The sequence below is a fragment of the Uranotaenia lowii genome, chromosome 2 (genome assembly GCF_029784155.1).
Source record: "Uranotaenia lowii strain MFRU-FL chromosome 2, ASM2978415v1, whole genome shotgun sequence".
NCBI lineage: Eukaryota > Metazoa > Arthropoda > Insecta > Diptera > Culicidae > Uranotaenia > Uranotaenia lowii.
The window spans coordinates 31,938,358-31,957,199 of record NC_073692.1 but is presented as its reverse complement, the minus strand read 5'-3'; the positions used below and the strand labels follow the sequence as shown (position 1 = coordinate 31,957,199).

At 37.1% G+C, this 18,842-nt stretch overlaps 3 protein-coding genes across 3 annotated transcripts; 2 read left to right on the top strand and 1 right to left on the bottom strand.

Moving 5' to 3' along the window:
* Positions 1-1,175: 1,175 nt before the first annotated feature.
* On the top strand, positions 1,176-1,743 carry LOC129741232 (uncharacterized). Its single transcript, XM_055732944.1, has 2 exons — positions 1,176-1,225; positions 1,285-1,743. Exons 1-2 carry the CDS (start codon positions 1,220-1,222, stop codon positions 1,741-1,743), a joined length of 465 nt encoding a protein of 154 aa, XP_055588919.1. The 5' UTR covers positions 1,176-1,219.
* Positions 1,744-6,144: 4,401 nt separating this feature from the next.
* On the top strand, positions 6,145-7,008 carry LOC129741230 (uncharacterized). Its single transcript, XM_055732943.1, has one exon. The coding sequence runs from the start codon at positions 6,145-6,147 to the stop codon at positions 7,006-7,008; it is 864 nt and encodes a 287-aa protein (XP_055588918.1).
* Positions 7,009-17,747: 10,739 nt separating this feature from the next.
* Positions 17,748-18,310, bottom strand: LOC129741229 (uncharacterized). The gene is made up of 2 exons (XM_055732942.1): positions 18,265-18,310; positions 17,748-18,206 (listed from the first exon to the last, which is right to left on the bottom strand). The coding sequence occupies exons 1-2, from the start codon at positions 18,268-18,270 to the stop codon at positions 17,748-17,750; spliced, it is 465 nt and encodes a 154-aa protein (XP_055588917.1). The 5' UTR covers positions 18,271-18,310.
* Positions 18,311-18,842: the final 532 nt, after the last annotated feature.

Genomic DNA, 18,842 nt, shown 5'->3' with positions numbered 1-18,842 from the left:
TCTCAATTGCATCTGAAATGGAGTCAGTAACCCTAAGTTTTAAAGTGTTTTTATTGGGAACCATTTATTTTGAAGTAGGAACGCTGGGATAAGTAGTCGTATTTTTGCAATAGCTATTTTGAAAAGAATCTTCATACTACGATCATTTTTTTAACTGTTTTAAAAATAAATCAAATTTGGGGACAAATAAAGAGTAGAAATTCAACGGTTAGAACTTAAATTTTCAGTTTTCACATGTATTAAAAAGGGGACCATGAATCGATTCAAAGATAACCGTAAATAAAACACAAATAAATACCCTTCGCTATTTTTTATTGCTGTCTACAATTTAGGCAACAATCAGTTTCTGGTTGACGGCATGTCCTACCAAAGGTGCAACATGAACTGATCCTGGATTGGCAGCAACATACTTGGCAGCAACGACTGGAGCACCATGAGCTACATAGTTGTTGTATCCATGTCCATAACCATATCCGGCCCATGGAAGTCCCCATGGATTAACCTTGGCAACGTTGGCCTGAACAACGGTGGGTTTCGCTCCATACCATCCGTTTCCGTTGATCCATGCGTTGTCATAGACGGAGCTCACTGTTGCTGGCCAGGATCCATGAACTGAGTAATAAGGATAAGACACCAGACCCTTGGTGTTCCAATTGTTCCAGCCGTTCCATTTGTTGTTCCCGGCATTCACTCCATTCCATGAGTTCCATGCCAGGCTGTTAACGGAGTCCCAGGCTGGCTGAACATATCCGGCTTGAGCAGCAACGGTTAAGGACAACAGTGCGATAATGACCTACAAAAAATGTTTCAACAATTATTTGAGAAAACGGAAATCTATTTCGATTTATTAAAAGCTCTCTGTATACCTTCATAGCTTAAAGTTCTTAAACAGCAGAGCAATTGTTTACTGAGAAAGATGTGAATTGAGAATGTTTGATGTGAAATAAAATCGTATGAATTTATATCAATCTGAAAGCCACAAAAAAAACTTTTGGGTATATTTTGCTCTAGTAGAACGCATTTCGATAAGCTCAAAGGAGTCAACCGATGAACCTTCAAAACAAGGAAGTGATTGGAAACCGACTTTCCTTTTTTGATTTTTTGTTTTTGCTAACATTTTGTCAGGATATAAAAAGGCATAACCCGAGTTGTTTGGCACATTCGAAGTCGTAAGCACTTTCAGGCAAACAGTTGCTCCCAAATTCAATCAACCAAAACAATGAAGGTAAATTTTATCGAATTTGTTCAAATATGCTGGTTCATTAATAACAATTTTTCTTCAAGGCATTCGTCGCATTCCTAGTTGCTACTTTGGCCGTTGCTGCCAAAGCCGGATATGTCGAGAACTCGTGGCCGGTCAACTCCTTGGGATGGAACTCCTGGAACAACGGATGGAACAATGGATGGAATGAGTGGAACAACTGGAACACCAAGGGTCTGGTTTCGTATCCTTACTCATCCGTTCATGGATCCTGGCCAGCAGTGAGCTCCGTGTATGACAATGCCTGGATCAACGGAAATGGATGGTATGGAGCGAAACCAACCGTTGTTCAGGCCAACGTTGCCAAGGTCAATCCATGGGGACTTCCATGGGCCGGATATGGTTATGGACATGGATACAACAACTATGTTGCTCATGGTGCTTCAGTCGTTGCTGCCAAGTATGTTGCTGCCAATCCAGGATCATTGCATGTTGCTCCACTTATTGGACATGCCGTCAACCAGAAACTGATTGTTGCCTAAATTGTAGACAGTATTATAGCAATAAAAATTAACGAATGACATTTATTTGTATTTAATCTACGGTAACTTTCGAATCGACTCTTGATTCGCTATCCAAACCACGTGTTAATAAATTACTCCAAACTTTTTTTTAACCCTTCTTTTTAAATTAGAAGTATTTGTTCTTTCCGTTCAATTTCAACCTTTTAAATAGTCCTCAAATTTGATTTATTTTAAGAACATTAAAGAAAAATAATCGTTGTAGTTTGGAGATCCTTTTCAAAATAGTTATTGCACGTGCAAGCGTTACTTCTTGAAAATCAATTGTTCCTAATTTCAGCACTTTAAAACTTAAGACTACTGATTTCACTTAAGATGCAATTGAGATGAAAATACAAGTTAGTAAAGAAATGGGACGTCTTACAAAATCTAGCTGTGCTTATTTCAAAACGAAGTACGGCCTTAGTGTTATTCTATGTTTAGAAAATTTTGCAGTTGTTTTCACAAAAAAATAACCAATAACAGCTTTTGATTCTCTAGACTTATATCTCTCTTCTTAAAAATTACGAAGGTAGCAGTAGTGAACATTTTAAATGTATATCAAATCTGTTTATCAGTAGATATAGCAGGTCATTTCTGAAACTCTGTTGAAATTATCTCTATTCCAAAACAAAGCACAAATGAATTTTCAATCAATTTACATAATTCTTTGAGATAAATTTCGAATTTTTGAAAGAAAAACCAATAAACATTGATTACGATGCTTTGCATACAAACATCCGTCTATTTTCTACCCGGTGGCATTTTTGATCGCGTTAATTGATTTTGATGAAACTTGACCAGGTACTAGATCATACCTCAGACAAACAGACGGGACACTCTTTTTCCGGTTTTCGCAAACCGGTTCGAGATTTCTCGAAACTAGGCAATGTCGCCACCAGGGTGCACTAGTCCTAATATTAAAACTTTCCCATCATAGTAGCAGTTTGATTTTAATATTCCCATGGAGCCTTAAACACATCAAACTTGAAAGTAAGCAAAATACGTCGTATCTAATAAAATCCGTCAAGTTAATTAGTTTCAAATTCCCAAAAAAAAACCCGAAGAAACTCTACTTCCAGTGTCCATGTACCATTCAAATGAGAAAAGGTGGTACCAGATAGTTGCTGCTGCAGTGTTCCCTTTGATTCCTCAACAAGCGCGTGTTCATTTTGTTCAGAAATCCGGAGAAATCGATGCCGATACACCGTGCCGAAAAATAAGGACTATAATAAAAAAAAATCGGTTTTTTATATCCTTATAAACTAGATACAAATAAATTTTTGTTGTTGTAAACTACAATCCAATAATATTCTGTAAAGCTGTTTATTTGCTTCAAAGCACATGAATAAACAAGACTTTTAAATAACTGATTCTGTTGATAAAGCTACTGCCCAAAATCGAATGTTGAACCAATAAAAACACGATCAATAAAAAAGTTCCTACCAGAAAAAAACTGGTACCCAAATTGCTTCCAGGGAAAAGTCTGCATTAGGAATATTTTTTATCAACTGACAGTCACTCACTGTAAAGTACTAACCGGAATATCATTTAATCAAATCATTTATAAGATAGATGACAGGTTTGACAGAAATTTGTTCACCAGAGTATAACAATTTCCTGGATCACTTATTGGTGGCTTCCAACACTTCCGAGCATCATAAGTATTTTAGGTATTAACAAGTAGATAAAAAGCGCTTCCTCAATTGAACTTACTATGCATGATTTCACCAATAATCCAGAATTGTCTGTTTGTTTACAATCTTGTATTAAAACTTTGATTTCATGGGTATCATGATGGTTTCACATTTTCATAACCGGTTCACGGCTGCATTTTGTCATAATAGGCAATGTCGACACCAGATGGCAATGCAAGCAGTTTTGCGAAAAATTTTCTTCGAAGTGTCAAATCTATTTGTCTGTGATCATACATTTCTACATCTTTGGACCAAATTTTCCAGATTTTTCAATGAAAATTGTCAAAGTTACAGAGAATTTAGTGTAGCAATGCCAAATTTCCCATTTTAACGGTAAAAGCTGTATATTTGTTTTCAGTCATTGTAAAGACTTCAAGTTTGGTAGAGCATAAGTTGGAAAGTTGAACTAAGTTGTATAAAAATTTCATGAAAAAATATCAACCGAGAAAAGAATGGCAGCTTGTCAAAATTTTAGAGAGAGTGTGCAGCTTCACACGAATTCATTTTTCTTAACGCACCTGTAACTACCCTTCTGTAACTACATCTTCAACAAATTAATATCAAGAATCAATTACACACAGGGCAACCCAAGTAACACAGATTATGCCAACTAGCATTAGGAAGTTTTATTATGGTTTAATTATGTCATTTTTTTGTGCAGCTCGTTTTATGGCGGTTTTATTATGGTCATGCAGAATGCTTATAATTTTTTTTCTACCATATGTTTTTAGATGGTTTTGAAAACGCTAATAAAACTTTTACTAAACATGCTGTTTTAGTTATTTTGAAAGAGTTGTGAATGCTTTTTTTAAACTATAATAAAACACAAACCTAGAAGTTTGCTCCAAGCTTTCTTTTGCATGTTCTATAATAGCACTCAGTGCATGATTATTAAACCGCCATAAAACTTAGTGACAGTTCTCGATCAAGATGTCAAAACAGGACACGCTCAGATTAGATAGCACATATTTGAATTGGAACTCCCATTTTTACACATTTTTGGTAAGTTATGCGTGTTGGTTTTGAGTTAAAATTTAAAAAAATACATCTTTGAAAACTTGAAATCACCGAAAGTGGTATGAATATCTTTACTATATGAGTATTGAGTGAAAGGGCCCAAATAGTAGGAAAAAAATTGTTGCTTGACGCCATCATTAATTCAAGATGGCGGCTTCCGCTTTTATTTTCAAAGCTGTAAATTACTGAAAATATCGTGAAACCTTCACAATATGGTTATTAGGTGAAAGTAATAAACGAGTAGAAGTAAATTTCGTTGCCCGTCGCCATCTTAAATCCAAGATGGCGGCTACCACTCAACTTGAAAATACTGTAAATGACTGAAAATCGCATAAAACCTATATTATAGGGGTATAAGTTGAAAGAAATCAACCGGTAGAAGTTGAATTTCGCTATCTGACGCCATCTTGAAATCCAAGATGGTGGCTTCCGCTAAACTTTAAAATGTAGTAAATGACTTAAAATGACATGAAACCCAGGTGGTAGTGGGTGGAAGGGCTTAACGAGTAGAAGTCGATTATTGCTATCTTACGCTATCTTGAAATCCAAGATGGCAGCTTTCTATAAACTTTAAAAATGCTCTAAATCATTGAATATCGCATGAAACCTCCAAAATATGGGTGTTTGTCAATTGGGATAAGCTATGAAAAGTTTATTTTTGCATTCTGTCGCTATCTTGAAATCCAAGATGGTGGCTTCAGCTGAACTTAAATATACTGTAAATGAATGAAAATAGCATGAAACTACCAAATATATTGTATTGGGTGCTAAGGCTAAATGATAGAAATCAAATATCTCTTTTCGCGTTTCTCTGAAAATCTGTAAGTGACTGAAAATTCCACAAAAACCACCACAATACAGACCCCATTCGTTTTTGGCAACATTCGATTTTGGCAACATCGAATTTGGCACATGTGCCTAAATCAGACGGTAAACAGAAACAACATAACCTTATAGTTTTCGCTAGAATAAGAATACAATTTAAACATAATAGCATGATAGGAATAATAGAATTAATTTAATATGTTCATTGACACGTGCGGCGAGATGAAACGCTAGGTAGAAGAATTTGTAAAGGCATGAAGAATAGGCGGATAGGCAAGCATCAGATGAGCTTCGTAGGATAAAGTTTGGATAGGTGTTGAAACTGTAAGTCTAGGGCATTTTTTATTGGAAAGCATGAAAGTGTGGTGGTACGCCTTTGCCGTACAACAGACTACTCTGTATAGGAAGCGTGATCGACTTTTGATCAACACATTCCTAAACACAGCAGGCCAGTTGGATTGTGTACTGTCAATACACAGTCAGGCAACACCTATCCAAACTTTATCCTACGAAGCTCATCTGATGCTTGCCTATCCGCCTGTAGCCACCCTAACTACATTCCGTCATCACCAATCATCAAACCACATCGTCGTTCGGCAATCATCAAAACCTTTTGTTTAACAATAGACCATTGTATTGTACTTCGGCAATTATTCAATATTCGGCCTTCTGCCAAGTAAACCTAGAGAGGAGTTTTTTAATAAAGTTCTGACTACTGTAAGCGTCGCATCTTTCTTACCGCACCGAAAGTTATATTGGTGACCCCGATAAGTTACAGTTTTGAACATATTTTTCATGCAAAGATTCACAAAACTGTGAATCATTTCGACGAATCAAACTAATCATGTCTACCGATGAAACGAAACAACCAACGGGCATGCATGTCGGTGACGAAGGCGCGAGTGTAGTGAGCCAAGAATATAGAATGGATGCTGTTTCATTCCCGCGCTTGAATCCGCCGAATATGACAGATAGTAACATCGAGTCGTATTTCATGTCCCTCGAGTTCTGGTTCGCTGCGACGGGTATCGGACATGACACGAAGAAATACCACATCGTCATGGCCCAGGTACCGCCCGAGAAACTGAACGAACTGCGTTCCATCATAGATGCCACACCCTCGTCCGACAAATATCCCTATATAAAAGCGAGGTTAATAGCACATTTTGCAGATAGCCAGCAAAAACGTCTGCAAAAAGTTTTGTCCGACATGCCACTCGGTGACATGAAACCCAGCCACTTATTCAATGAGATGCGTAGAGTCGCTGGTGCTGCGTTATGCGAAACTATTTTGTTGGATTTATGGGCCGCTAGACTACCACCGCACGCCCAAGCCGCCGTTATCGCATCACAAGGAAATGCGAGCGAAAAAAATCGCATTGCGGATGCAATCGTCGAATCGATGAACCTTCGAACCATAACCTCCATCGAAACGCCGAACCCGAGATCTACACAAGCCGAACCATCAACAACTTCTGGCATCGAGGCTTTGCAAATAGAAATTGCACAGCTTACAAAGCGATTTGATAGAGCTTTTTCTGCTAGGAACCGATCCCGCTCCCGTAGTAGATACGACTACTCATCTCGTGAAACACCAACCGTTGACGGTCCATGCTGGTATCATCGAACTTTCGGGCGCGAGGCCCGAACGTGCCGAAAACCTTGTAACTTCCACCTCACCACATCATCGACTTCGTCCCGTCAATGAAACAACTTGGCTGATACTGTGTCGGTTACGAGCGAACTAACCGACCCATCTGTAATCTTTCGGCTTCAAATTTCGGATTCTACTACCAACATGAATTTTCTGATCGACACAGGTGCCGATGTGTCCGTCGTTCCGAGAGATTTCCGATCAGCTAAGTTAAAACCAACACCTGTTAAATTGTTCGCTGCCAACGGAACACCCATCAATGTTTACGGTGAAGTGCTCCTCAAGGTCAACTTAGGACTTCGCCGTGAGTTTTTATGGACCTTTTTAATTGCCGAAGTTACATCAGGAATCATTGGAGCGGATTTTCTTCGTCATTACGATCTACTCATCGATTTAAAACGTAACCAACTCATCGATAATGCAACAAGTCTCGAATCGCGAGGATTTCTTACAAAAACTAAGGAATTCTCTCTCAAATCATTCTGTGCAAATTCACCTTACGCTGTGTTACTCGAGGAATTCCCTTCTATAACTCAAGTAGCACCTCCAGGAACCGTTAGCACATCAACAACCGTACACCGAATTGAAACTACTGGTCAACCTGTATTCGCTCGTCCCAGACGATTGCCTCCCGACAAATTAGCAGCAGCCCGAGCCGAGTTTGAGTCATTAATGAAACTCGGAATTTGCCGCCCATCCAACAGCAACTGGTCGAGTCCGCTTCACATGGTGAAAAAAGCTGATGGATCTTGGCGACCCTGTGGGGATTATCGTGCACTGAACGCTCAGACAGTTCCTGATAGATACCCGTTGCCGTATCTGCAAGATTTCACATCAAATCTTCAAGGTAAAACAATATTTTCTAAGGTCGATTTACAAAAAGCTTTCCATCAAGTACCCATACACCCCGACGATATCCCTAAAACAGCTATAACTACTCCATTCGGATTATTTGAATTCGGTTTTATGACTTTCGGATTACGTAATGCTGCCCAAACCTTCCAACGTCTGATACATGAGGTAGTTCGCGGTCTCGACTTCGTGTTCCCTTACATAGATGACTTGTTCATCCGCTCTTTCGAAGCTGCGCTGCTGCCATCTGGAGTAGTACGATGTAGCGTGAGCAACATTCTGGGTGAACGATAAATTATAGACAACTTTACATTGCTTTGAGTTAAGTTTTCATAAATCCGAATGATTTTGAAAAAAAAAACACTCCTTTGAAAAATTGGAGTTTGTTTTAAAGTAAATTTAAATAAATTAGCCTGGTAGGAGAGTAAATTCTATCTGATAGTTCCATTTTAAAAAAAGTCAGTCGGTCAGAGAAAACTGGGGCCGTTCAGATACCACCTGGACAACGGGGGGAGGAGGGGGTATGAAAATGTCCACGGAGAGGGGGGAAGGGGTTTGGGTAGTGTCCACGTGGACATACTTACTTTCAAAACATTTTCTAAAGGTGAATAAATATTAAGATGTTTTTATCAAAATCTTAAAATTGCAAAGCTTTCCAGTTCAAATTTAAGCAACAAGTAGCCACTTGAAAGCAAGCTATAAATATGATAATTTTGAAATTAATAATAATTATAATTATTACAAATTAGATTACAAAAAAAAACAATTTCAAATCTGTCCACGTGGACAAACGGGGAGGGAGGCAGGGGTTTGCCAAATGTCCACGGAGGGGGAGGAGGGGGTCAAAAATCTCATTTTTCTGTCCATGTGGTATCTGAACGGCCCCTATGTGAATCAATCTTTTCATCCATTTTCTTAAGTTTAAATTTTTGCCAATAATCTATATTTTTTATCATATCTTCATATTAAATTTTATGCGATTCTCGTTGGTCTATATAAAAGAACGATTTTCCCGTTGTTACTTTAAACTATAACTATTGGATTTGGTTTAGTTGTTACATTTAATATATACGTTATATAAAAATTTAAATAGTTTCAGCGTAAGACAGTATAAAATGTTAAGTTTTAATTTAAAATTTTCTACGGCTAGTGGTTGTATAAATATAATTTTCAATAAAATTTTCCAAAAAAAATAAGATCATGAGGTCCGATAAAAATACAAAACATTTTATAACCCTTGAACGATGGCAATTGAAAAGCCTTTAAGTAAACTTGAATTGTGTAGTAATCCAAGGATATAATTTTTTTTCTTGTCAACAGCCATCAAATATAAAAATCCGCTTTCCAGCTTTTAAATTATTACGCCTGATTGTATGCAGCTGCAGAAGGAAACCTAATAGAAAATAGCAAAAATTTAGGTTTTTTCGAATAAAAAATTCTACCTTACCAATTGTTGGGTCTTTCCCAAATTTTAAAGGAACGTTAATTGACTACTCTTTTAACAAACTGCAATTGAAAATGTGCATTTGGCTCGAGTTTTCATTCAAAAATATGTGAAATACTCAGAATAGTTTTTGGAGTAGTAAAAAATTGACCTTTTTTGATGTCGATTTGCGATGCTTCACGGTACATACACATTTTCTCCTATAGCTCATAATAATCTCTGAACCTTCTACTCCAAATCTGTATCCGTCATTTTCTGAAAATCCTAACCAAATCAAAGAAAATAATTATTAATTAGAAGCTAGTATTTCCACCCGTTTGTTTACATTTTCTTGCACACACACGAGCTGTCAAAAATTAGCTTCGAAATCGCGAATTGCTTCATCATCGCCTGCCGAACACCACCAACACTTACGCGAATTGTTCTTACGACTTGAGCAACATAAGCTAACGATCAACGTAGCGAAATGCGAATTCGGTCGTACCGAAATAATTTTTCTCGGTCACTTAGTTTCCCCCGAAGGAATTCGACCTTTGCCCGAACGTGTAGAAGCTCTCCAAAAGTTTCAATTGCCGCACACAGTCAAAGAGCTCAAAAGTTTTCTTGCGATGATAAATTTCTATCGAAGATTCATCCCACATGCAATTAAATCGCAAGCTCCACTGCTTTCGATGATTGCTGGCAACAAGCGTAACGATAATTCAAAACTAGAATGGGGGGATGAAAGCAGGCAAGCTTTTGACCACTGTAAACAACAGCTTTCGCAAGTAACATTACTTGCTCATCCTTCAAAATCAGCGGAGTTGTCCCTTTGGGTTGACGCATCTGATTTAGCAGCAGGTGCAGTTCTGCACCAAATAGTTAACGGCCTTAGTCAGCCTCTAGGATTTTTCTCGAAAAAATTTGACCAATCCCAACAGCGTTACAGCACATACGATCGAGAATTAACTGCAATTTACCTCTCTGTCCGTCACTTCAAATACATGCTAGAAGGGCGTAAATGTCACATTTACACAGACCATAAACCGATAACTTTCGCATTCCGACAAGAACTTGACAAAGCTTCACATCGACAAGCGCGCCAGCTTGATTTCATTGGACAGATTACGACAGACATTCGGCACATCATCGGTAGTAAAAACGTAACAGCCGATCTTCTGTCCCGAATATCCGTTGTTGACGTCGCGAAGGCCGTAAATTTCGACGAACTAGCCGACAGTCAAATCATCGATGAAGAGCTTCAACAGTTCATAAGAGGTAAAACCGATTCGTCATTATCATTTAAAACTTTTCCCGTTCTAGGCAGTACCAAACAATTAATGTGTGACTGTTCAACAGGCCGAGCCAGGCCGTTTGTCACTAAACCTTTTCGTGAACAGGTTCTAAGAGCAACACACAACCTTTCACATCCTGGGACACGTGCAACGGCAAAACTAGTGACTCAACGATTCGTATGGCCAAGTATACGAAAGGACAGTATAGCGTTCGCAAGGAACTGTATCGAATGTCAACGGGTTAAGGTGAACCGACACACATTTGCACCACTAGCTCGTTATCAATTGCCTGAAACTCGTTTCGATCACATTAACATCGACATCGTCGGTCCGTTTCCTCCCAGTAACGGCCAAAGGTACTGCCTGACGATCATAGATAGATTCACCAGATGGCCAGAAGCTTTGCCGCTTCCAGATATAACTGCCCCGACCGTCGCTAACGCTTTGATCAACGGATGGATTTCTCGATTTGGAATCCCCTCTTACATAACATCTGACAAAGGCAGGCAGTTTGAATCTAATCTTTTTTCGGAACTTATGAGAAAACTAGGAATTACCCACCTTCGCACCACTTCATATCATCCCCAATCCAACGGAATTGTCGAGCGATGGCACCGGACACTTAAAGCCGCCATGCTCTGCCACAACCACGAACGTTGGACTGAACAGCTTCCTATGATACTTCTTGGATTACGGACAACATTCAAAGAGGACATCCGATGTTCTCCCGCAGAAATGGTTTACGGCTCTACACTTAGGATTCCTTCTGAATTTTTCACAGAAAGCAGTTACGACAAAGTGGAAACCGATTTCGCGAAAAGCCTTCGCGAATCCATGAACAATTTGCGGCCACACGAGACGGCATGGCATGGCAACCGCAAAGTTTTCTTCCACCAGGATCTAAGCTCCTGCAAAAGTGTTTTCGTTCGGAACGATTCAATTCGACCGTCTTTATCTAAACCTTATGACGGCCCGTACAAAGTTATCGACCGAGACAACAAGTTTTTCACCATCGAAATAAAAGGAAAACCAGTAAAAGTATCTGTTGATCGCTTGAAACCGGCATACTTAACGACTGACAGCGATATTAGTTCGAGCTCATCTAAATCATCAGCATCAACGCAGGTAACAAGGTCTGGACGACGAGTTATTGTTCCTGATCGCTACAAATGACCTCGTACCTGCGTCTTGAGGGGGAGTATATGTAGCCACCCTAACTACATTCCGTCATCACCAATCATCAAACCACATCGTCGTTCGGCAATCATCAAAACCTTTTGTTTAACAATAGACCATTGTATTGTACTTCGGCAATTATTCAATATTCGGCCTTCTGCCAAGTAAACCTAGAGAGGAGTTTTTTAATAAAGTTCTGACTACTGTAAGCGTCGCATCTTTCTTACCGCACCGAAAGTTATACGCCTATTCTTCATGCCTTTACAAATTCTTCTACCTAGCGTTTCATCTCGCCGCACGTGTCAATGAACATATTAAATTAATAAATTTATCGGCGATTAAAACTTATCATCAACGAATAATAGAATTACATAAATGGCAAAAAAATCAAAAACTATAAACAAAACAAGAAAAGTGCTAAATGCATTAGAAACATAATGAAAAAATAATAAAAGTGATTTAAAATTATCTAAATTGTCTTAAAATAGTAGTTTTAATGTAGTATTACGTGAAAAAAGTTGTGTTCAAGCGATTTTCATTGATTAACAATATTTTTAAATTCAGTGGAAGCTGCCATCTTGGATTTCAAGATGGCGTCGGAAAGAAAAAAAATCGACTTCTAGTTTAGCCCTTTCACCCAATACCCGTATAGTGGTGGTTTAACCCACTCGAGACGGATTGCACACCGTGTGTGCAATGACTTTCCGAGGCTATAAGACCGATTGCACACCGTGTGTGCAATGGAAGTTGTTTTAACTTTTTCATGATTTTGATGAAACTAGTGGACCAATTTTATTGGTTCTTGAACCAATAGAATCTGTAAAGCATAGGTAAACATAATTTGACAATGGTTTCACTGTGAATGAAAATGTTTTCAAAATATCTGGGGATGAAAATGACATAAAATTAGGCAGCGCAGACAGATTTTCGTTTCGTACAGACTATTGTCGATACAGACAATAGGGCATTTGCAGGCTATTTGTGCTGTTGTTGTGGAAGTTTGCGTTATTGATTGTTTAGGTTATGGTATGGAGAGAATAACTGAAATTGATATGCATCCTGGACCTGGTGTATAGCGTTTGTGTGAATTCCGTATTGTAAAGTCTTATTTTTAAATTCTCAAGATTTAGAGTGTGCTATTGGGTTCTTCAGCCTTTGGCGGGGAGTTTTAGTAGATTCTACATTCACTAAGATGTTCTTGAAATCTCTATCTTATAGTTGAAAATATTATTTACGGTAGCTATCGAATGATCAAATAAAATTTAAATTATTGGTTACTTCTTACAATTTATTTAAAAAAAAAAAAAACAAATGGAATAAACTCTGTAAGTATTTGCTTATAATATCATCATCATTGAATTTAATTTTTTTTTCATGAAGTGTATTTAAACAATCAATTTATGAATTTCTAGGAAATTCTAGTTTTATATTGTATTAAATTTTTAAAAATTTTAACGCTCTGTTCGATGTGCCTTCATAAAATGTTGGACAAATCACTCTTATTCCAAGGTGCTATTCAGAAAAATATACGGAAGATTATGTGATGAACACTAAATTTTTCATTGCATATTTTTTATGAAATACAGTTCTAAATTAATACAAGAATAAGTTAACCGGAGTTTAATAGTTAGACTACTTAAATAGTTCTCGGATAGAAAAAAAATTCACAGGAGAAAAAATTGGGTAGAAACCGACAAAGTAGAAACTATCGTCATAAATCACAAGAGTAAACACATTTTTATTGGAAAAAGTTTTAAAAACACTAATTGTTGACTCAAACCACATTACATAATATTCTTTGCATTATATTTTTAACTTTTATAACCAAACAAAAATTGAAACGAAGGTTGAACATGTTTTAAATGGTGGATTTTCATTTTTCTGCCCATTGCACACCGTGTGTGCAATGCGGCTACTCGAAATAATTTTATTTCGAGGAGCGGACTGCACATACGGTGTGCAAAGGACATTTTTCGTAAATTTACGATTAAATTTTGAAAATTTCATTGCATTCATGTTTTTCAGATAAAAATTGATCGAATAAAAGAATAAAAATTTTTGGCTCCTGGGGGACGCGCTCGAAAAAAGTCGCCGTCTCGAATGGGTTAATGCGACTTTTTGTCAGCATTAAGCATTAAAAGTTGAGCGGATGCCGCCATCTTGGATTTCAAGATGGCATCTGAAGATAAATTCAACTTCTACTCGTTTAGCCCTTTCACCCGATACCCATTTTGTTGGGGTTTCATGCGATTTCAAGTCATTTACACCATTTTAAAGTTCAGCGGAAGCCGCCATCTTGGATTTCAAGATGGCGTCAGACAACGAAATTTGACTTCAACTCATGATTTATTCCACGGGTCATTCAAAACCAATCCCTTTTCATTCAAAAAGTCTGTCCTCATTTACTGTACTAATGATTAACAACTCAGAAATGAGGAACTCAACCTTAGCGTGTAATTGGTTGGCTTGCGAGAGAAACGTCAAATCGTAGCTTTTTTTGGGGTCATCATTAAACCATAATAAAACTATGAATTGACTCACGCCATGTTGGTTGCAAAATCGAAGGGCACAAAATGACGCCATGTTGATGGATTCACAATGCAAGCATTGGAAAATATTTTTTCAGGCCTTTTTCCATCAATTCCATCATGATTGACCATCAGATTTAACGAGGCGCATTTATTTTAAGATACTATTTCATATACATTTTACCTAAAATCTTGACTGGCAGTAGAAAAGAAGCTCAATATATGGTTAAAACATTGGTTTTTTTAGCTATTAATTTTACCAGATCATATCTGAATAATGCAATCATCATTCATCAACCATTATGGTTGCTGGAAAAAATAAAAAAAAAACTCCGAGAACTGACAGAACCGAAAAAAAACAAAAATTTCTAACATGTTTTATAATAGCTTTTTAAAAGCTTTGGTGACCAATATTGATGACCAACAATTATATGTCTTGATGACGTTTCTAGGGTAGGGCCAAATAGCCTGATTTTGGCTTTATTAGAGTCCAGGTGATGTTACAGAATGCGCTTTAGCTTTTTATGAAGACTAATGCGATAGTCCAAACGATATTTTGCTGACCATAATAAAGCTAAAATTGTTACTTGGGAAATCTCTCAGTACTTAATTTTATGCCGAATATCTTTTTCATAAGTTATCTTTTATTTTGTGTTTAAATTCATATTAAATCGATAGCTCCAGTTATTGAAATCTATCAAGCAGATTTGTTTGACCTATCCTTATCATAAGTATATGTAATTGATTCGAAAATGTCAACAGGGCATTTATTTTTTTTTTATACATTTATTTAACGAGGGAAACAGGGCATTTAACACTAGAAAGAGTACACCAGTCAAAATGACTGGTTGGCAAATTTGTTTGTTGAATAGCTTTTAAATACTTTACTTTAAAAGTTCGCAAAAAATACGACTTTTCATGAATTTTGAATCTCTACAAAACTGTTTTTTTTTAAATTTCATTAGCTCTTTTAATAAGCGAGAAAAATTTCGCCATGGATACTCGGACCGTGACCAGTCCAAATGACTAGTAAAATTCACAACCCTATAACTCAACAAGATTGTTTTTTTCGCTTGTTTTTGGTTTCATTTGCAATCTACATTCAAGACAATGAGCCCTAGTTGATTTATGGTGGGCAGAAGTGTATCATTCGTTATGAAATCAGTGATTTTCGTTGCGAAGTCATGAATATTTATAGAAAAAGTTTTCGGATTTGACCGCTGTGTGGCGCTTCAAGCACTTGACTCCCAATTTTTTTGTTCTGTTTTGTTGCTCAACTATAATCGAACTTTCTGTCAAAATTTGGCGTAATTTCATCAAGATTTGTAAAAGTTATGTTAGATTGATTACACGTCCATTCGAGTAATCGAGTAGTTTTAGGTGATAAATATGTTTTATACTAAACTAGAATGAGTAAAATAATTCTGAATTGTGTACTCATTTATTCAAATTTGAAGACATCAGCTATGAAACTAGATAATTTGAATGATATGTCAACATGAGTGCACGGAATATTTTTTATATGTTGGTTATCCTCCATCCACCACTTACAGGCATTCCGGCACCCGTGCATATACCTGGCTAGCTGCCAACTGATTGACCATTCTTATTGAACATTCTTATCGAACATTCTTATTATAAGAGGAAACACATCTTACTTGTCGGCAACTTATGGGGTATGAACCAAAAGTTTTCTTGCCAATACCGGGAATCGAACCCAATACGCCTGGCATACCAAGACCAGACTCGCGCCAGCCTATCTGGTAGACCAAATCGGCGCTAAGATATTTCAACATGGGTGCACGGAATGGCTGTAAATTCGCCGTTGTAAATTATATAGAAATAAATAGTTTTCAACTTGATTCAGAACAAAAAACATTTTTGAGCTAGATATAATAGGTATATGAAATGCAATATTGGTCAATCGAAAAACTTTTAAGGAAAAACAAATCAATGTGTACATTTGACAACGTTGATTCATTATTTTTATTTTTACTGTTTTCCGTCGCACGGCATAACTTGATGCATATAATTCCTAAAATTCACTCGGTCCATGGTAACCGTTTTCCTATTTCTTTGATGTTGATCAGACCTTATCAAATAAATATACGATTGCAAAAACCTGTTTTTTTTAATTATAAATAAATAAATTTGTTATTTTAAGATATAATTGACATTTTTTTCCAGGAATGAAGAAACGGAGCTTAAAATAAAAATCGTTATTTAAATCATTATGTCTCAACATGAAAGACATGGTTTCGACTTTGTCTTAGTTAAGATTTGTAAAAATGCTTTTTAAAAATTGCAAAAAGTTTAATATTTGATTAAAACGCGGTGAATCTGTGCACCCATAGTGTAAAACCATGTATATAACACAAATTTCCATTTGAATCTATAAAAGTCTTTATTCTATACCTTTAGCATGCAAACAAAATGGATTTTGGATGAATGGCGGTGAAGACGTGCACGCACGGTAAGTTGCTCTACTTATAGAAAAAATATGCTTCAAAACCTACAATATCCGGTATAATTCATAGGCAAAGTGTTAAACAATTTCAGAGCGATGGATGCTAGAAAATATCTACTAAAACAAAATTGAAGTGAAACCGTGCACCCATGGTCAAAACCCATAGCCATCTAACATAATTTTATAATTAGATTGATAACGTGTTTTGATTTTCTGATAATTATTAGAAATATTCATTTTGTGACATACACGCATTCGTCAGCTATGCGAAAATGAGGTGATTCCGTGCACCCATGGTGAAAAAATATTTCCATTTTATAACAAAAATGTTATCGAATGAATAATAAAAACAAAAAAAAATCATACGGAAAAAGTTAAAAATATTATGATATAAAATATTTCCCCTTTATCAGTCATTTTGATTGGTCACGGTCCGAATAGGTATATTCAATTTGCCGGTCCTTCTAGTGTTAACATACATGGTCGCGATTCGACCAGACCGAACTGAACGCCATCAGCATTTTTTCGAGTCACTTAAATCTAATATGCAAATATTTTCAACTGCATACGAAGTTTGTGAAACTTATCAATCAAAATCAGTAGTTTGTAATCCAACCAATACATTCCATTGGATTATTTTCGTTTGTTCGGTTTGGCATTCGGATCACGTGAGTTTCAAAATCTGCTGTTTTAAATTTTTCGAATGGCGTTCAGTTCGGTCTGGTCGAAGCCAGGCCACATATGAAACGTGGAAATTGATATTATTGAACTTTTCTGCAAAATATCTTATATCTACATTGCAAAATTTTGTTTCAATGTGAAATTTAATAATGTATTGTGGAACATGCGATAACATTTAAATCCATTTGAAATATTATAAGCTATCATAACACACCACCCTGAGATATTATTAAGCATAAACAAGTTTAAAAAATATCAAAATCCTATTTGATTCAAATTGACATGTTTCGAGTTTCGTTCTGTCATCCATTAAAAAGAGTCAAAATTAAGTGAAAATCAACCACTTTATTCCACAGTACTTTTCCAATGGTTTACGCAACAATCAGCTTCTGATTCACGGCATGTCCAACTAGAGGGGCAACATGAACTGATCCTGGATTGGCAGCAACATACTTGGCAGCAACGACTGGAGCACCATGAGCAACATAGTTGTTGTATCCATGTCCATAACCATATCCGGCCCATGGAAGGCCCAACGGATTAACCTTGGCTACGTTGGCCTGAACAACGGTTGGCTTCGCTCCATACCATCCGTTTCCGTTGATCCAGGCGTTGTCATAGACGGAGTTCACTGCTGGCCAGGATCCATGAACGGAAGAATAAGGATACGAAACCAGACCTTTGGTGTTCCAGTTGTTCCATTCATTCCATCCATTGTTCCATCCGTTGTTCCAGGAGTTCCATCCCAAGGAGTTGACTGGCCATGCGTTCTGGACATATCCGGCTTGAGCAGCAACAGCTAAGCTGGCTACCAGGAATGCGATGAATACCTATTTGAAAAACAAAATAAGCGTTTTCAAGACAAACAAAACGCTCTGAAAAACTCACCTTCATTTCTGCAGATGATTGGGCTAAGGAGCAACTGTTAGCTTCAAAGTACTGCTGACTGAGTATGATGAGTTCTTCTGCAGTCTACCTTTTTATATCCTCAACAATCATTTCAAAAAGGCCAACGTTCAAAAAGTGAATCGAATGTTGAATGTGTTTTCAATCACTTTCACTTTTTCAAATGTGTTTTTGAATTTAAATCCTTGTGAGAACGTTCTATCTGTAAAAAATAAAAATAAACAGTTCAGTGAATTTATAAGTCAAATAACAGTGAATGGATGTTCCTTTCGTATTGATTGTTTCTCCAAAGCGATAAACAGAATATAAAAAGTCAAGCAAACAGTAGCAAACCTCATACTAAGTCAGCAGTACTTCAAAGCAAACAGTTGCTCTAAAGCTCAACCAACCATATCACAATGAAGGTAAGTTTTCTTTAACTAATTTCAGGTGGAAGTGGTTCACAAAATTTCATTCTATCGAAACAGGCATTCATCGCATTCCTGGTTGCTTCCTTGGCCGTTGCCGCTCAAGCCGGATACGTGGAGAACTCGTGGCCGGTCAACTCCTTGGGATGGAAC

Bases quoted from the DNA above. Each gene is read 5' to 3' on its own strand.
- LOC129741230 (XM_055732943.1), top strand. From the start codon at position 6,145: ATGTCTACCGATGAAACGAAACAACCAACGGGCATGCATGTCGGTGAC.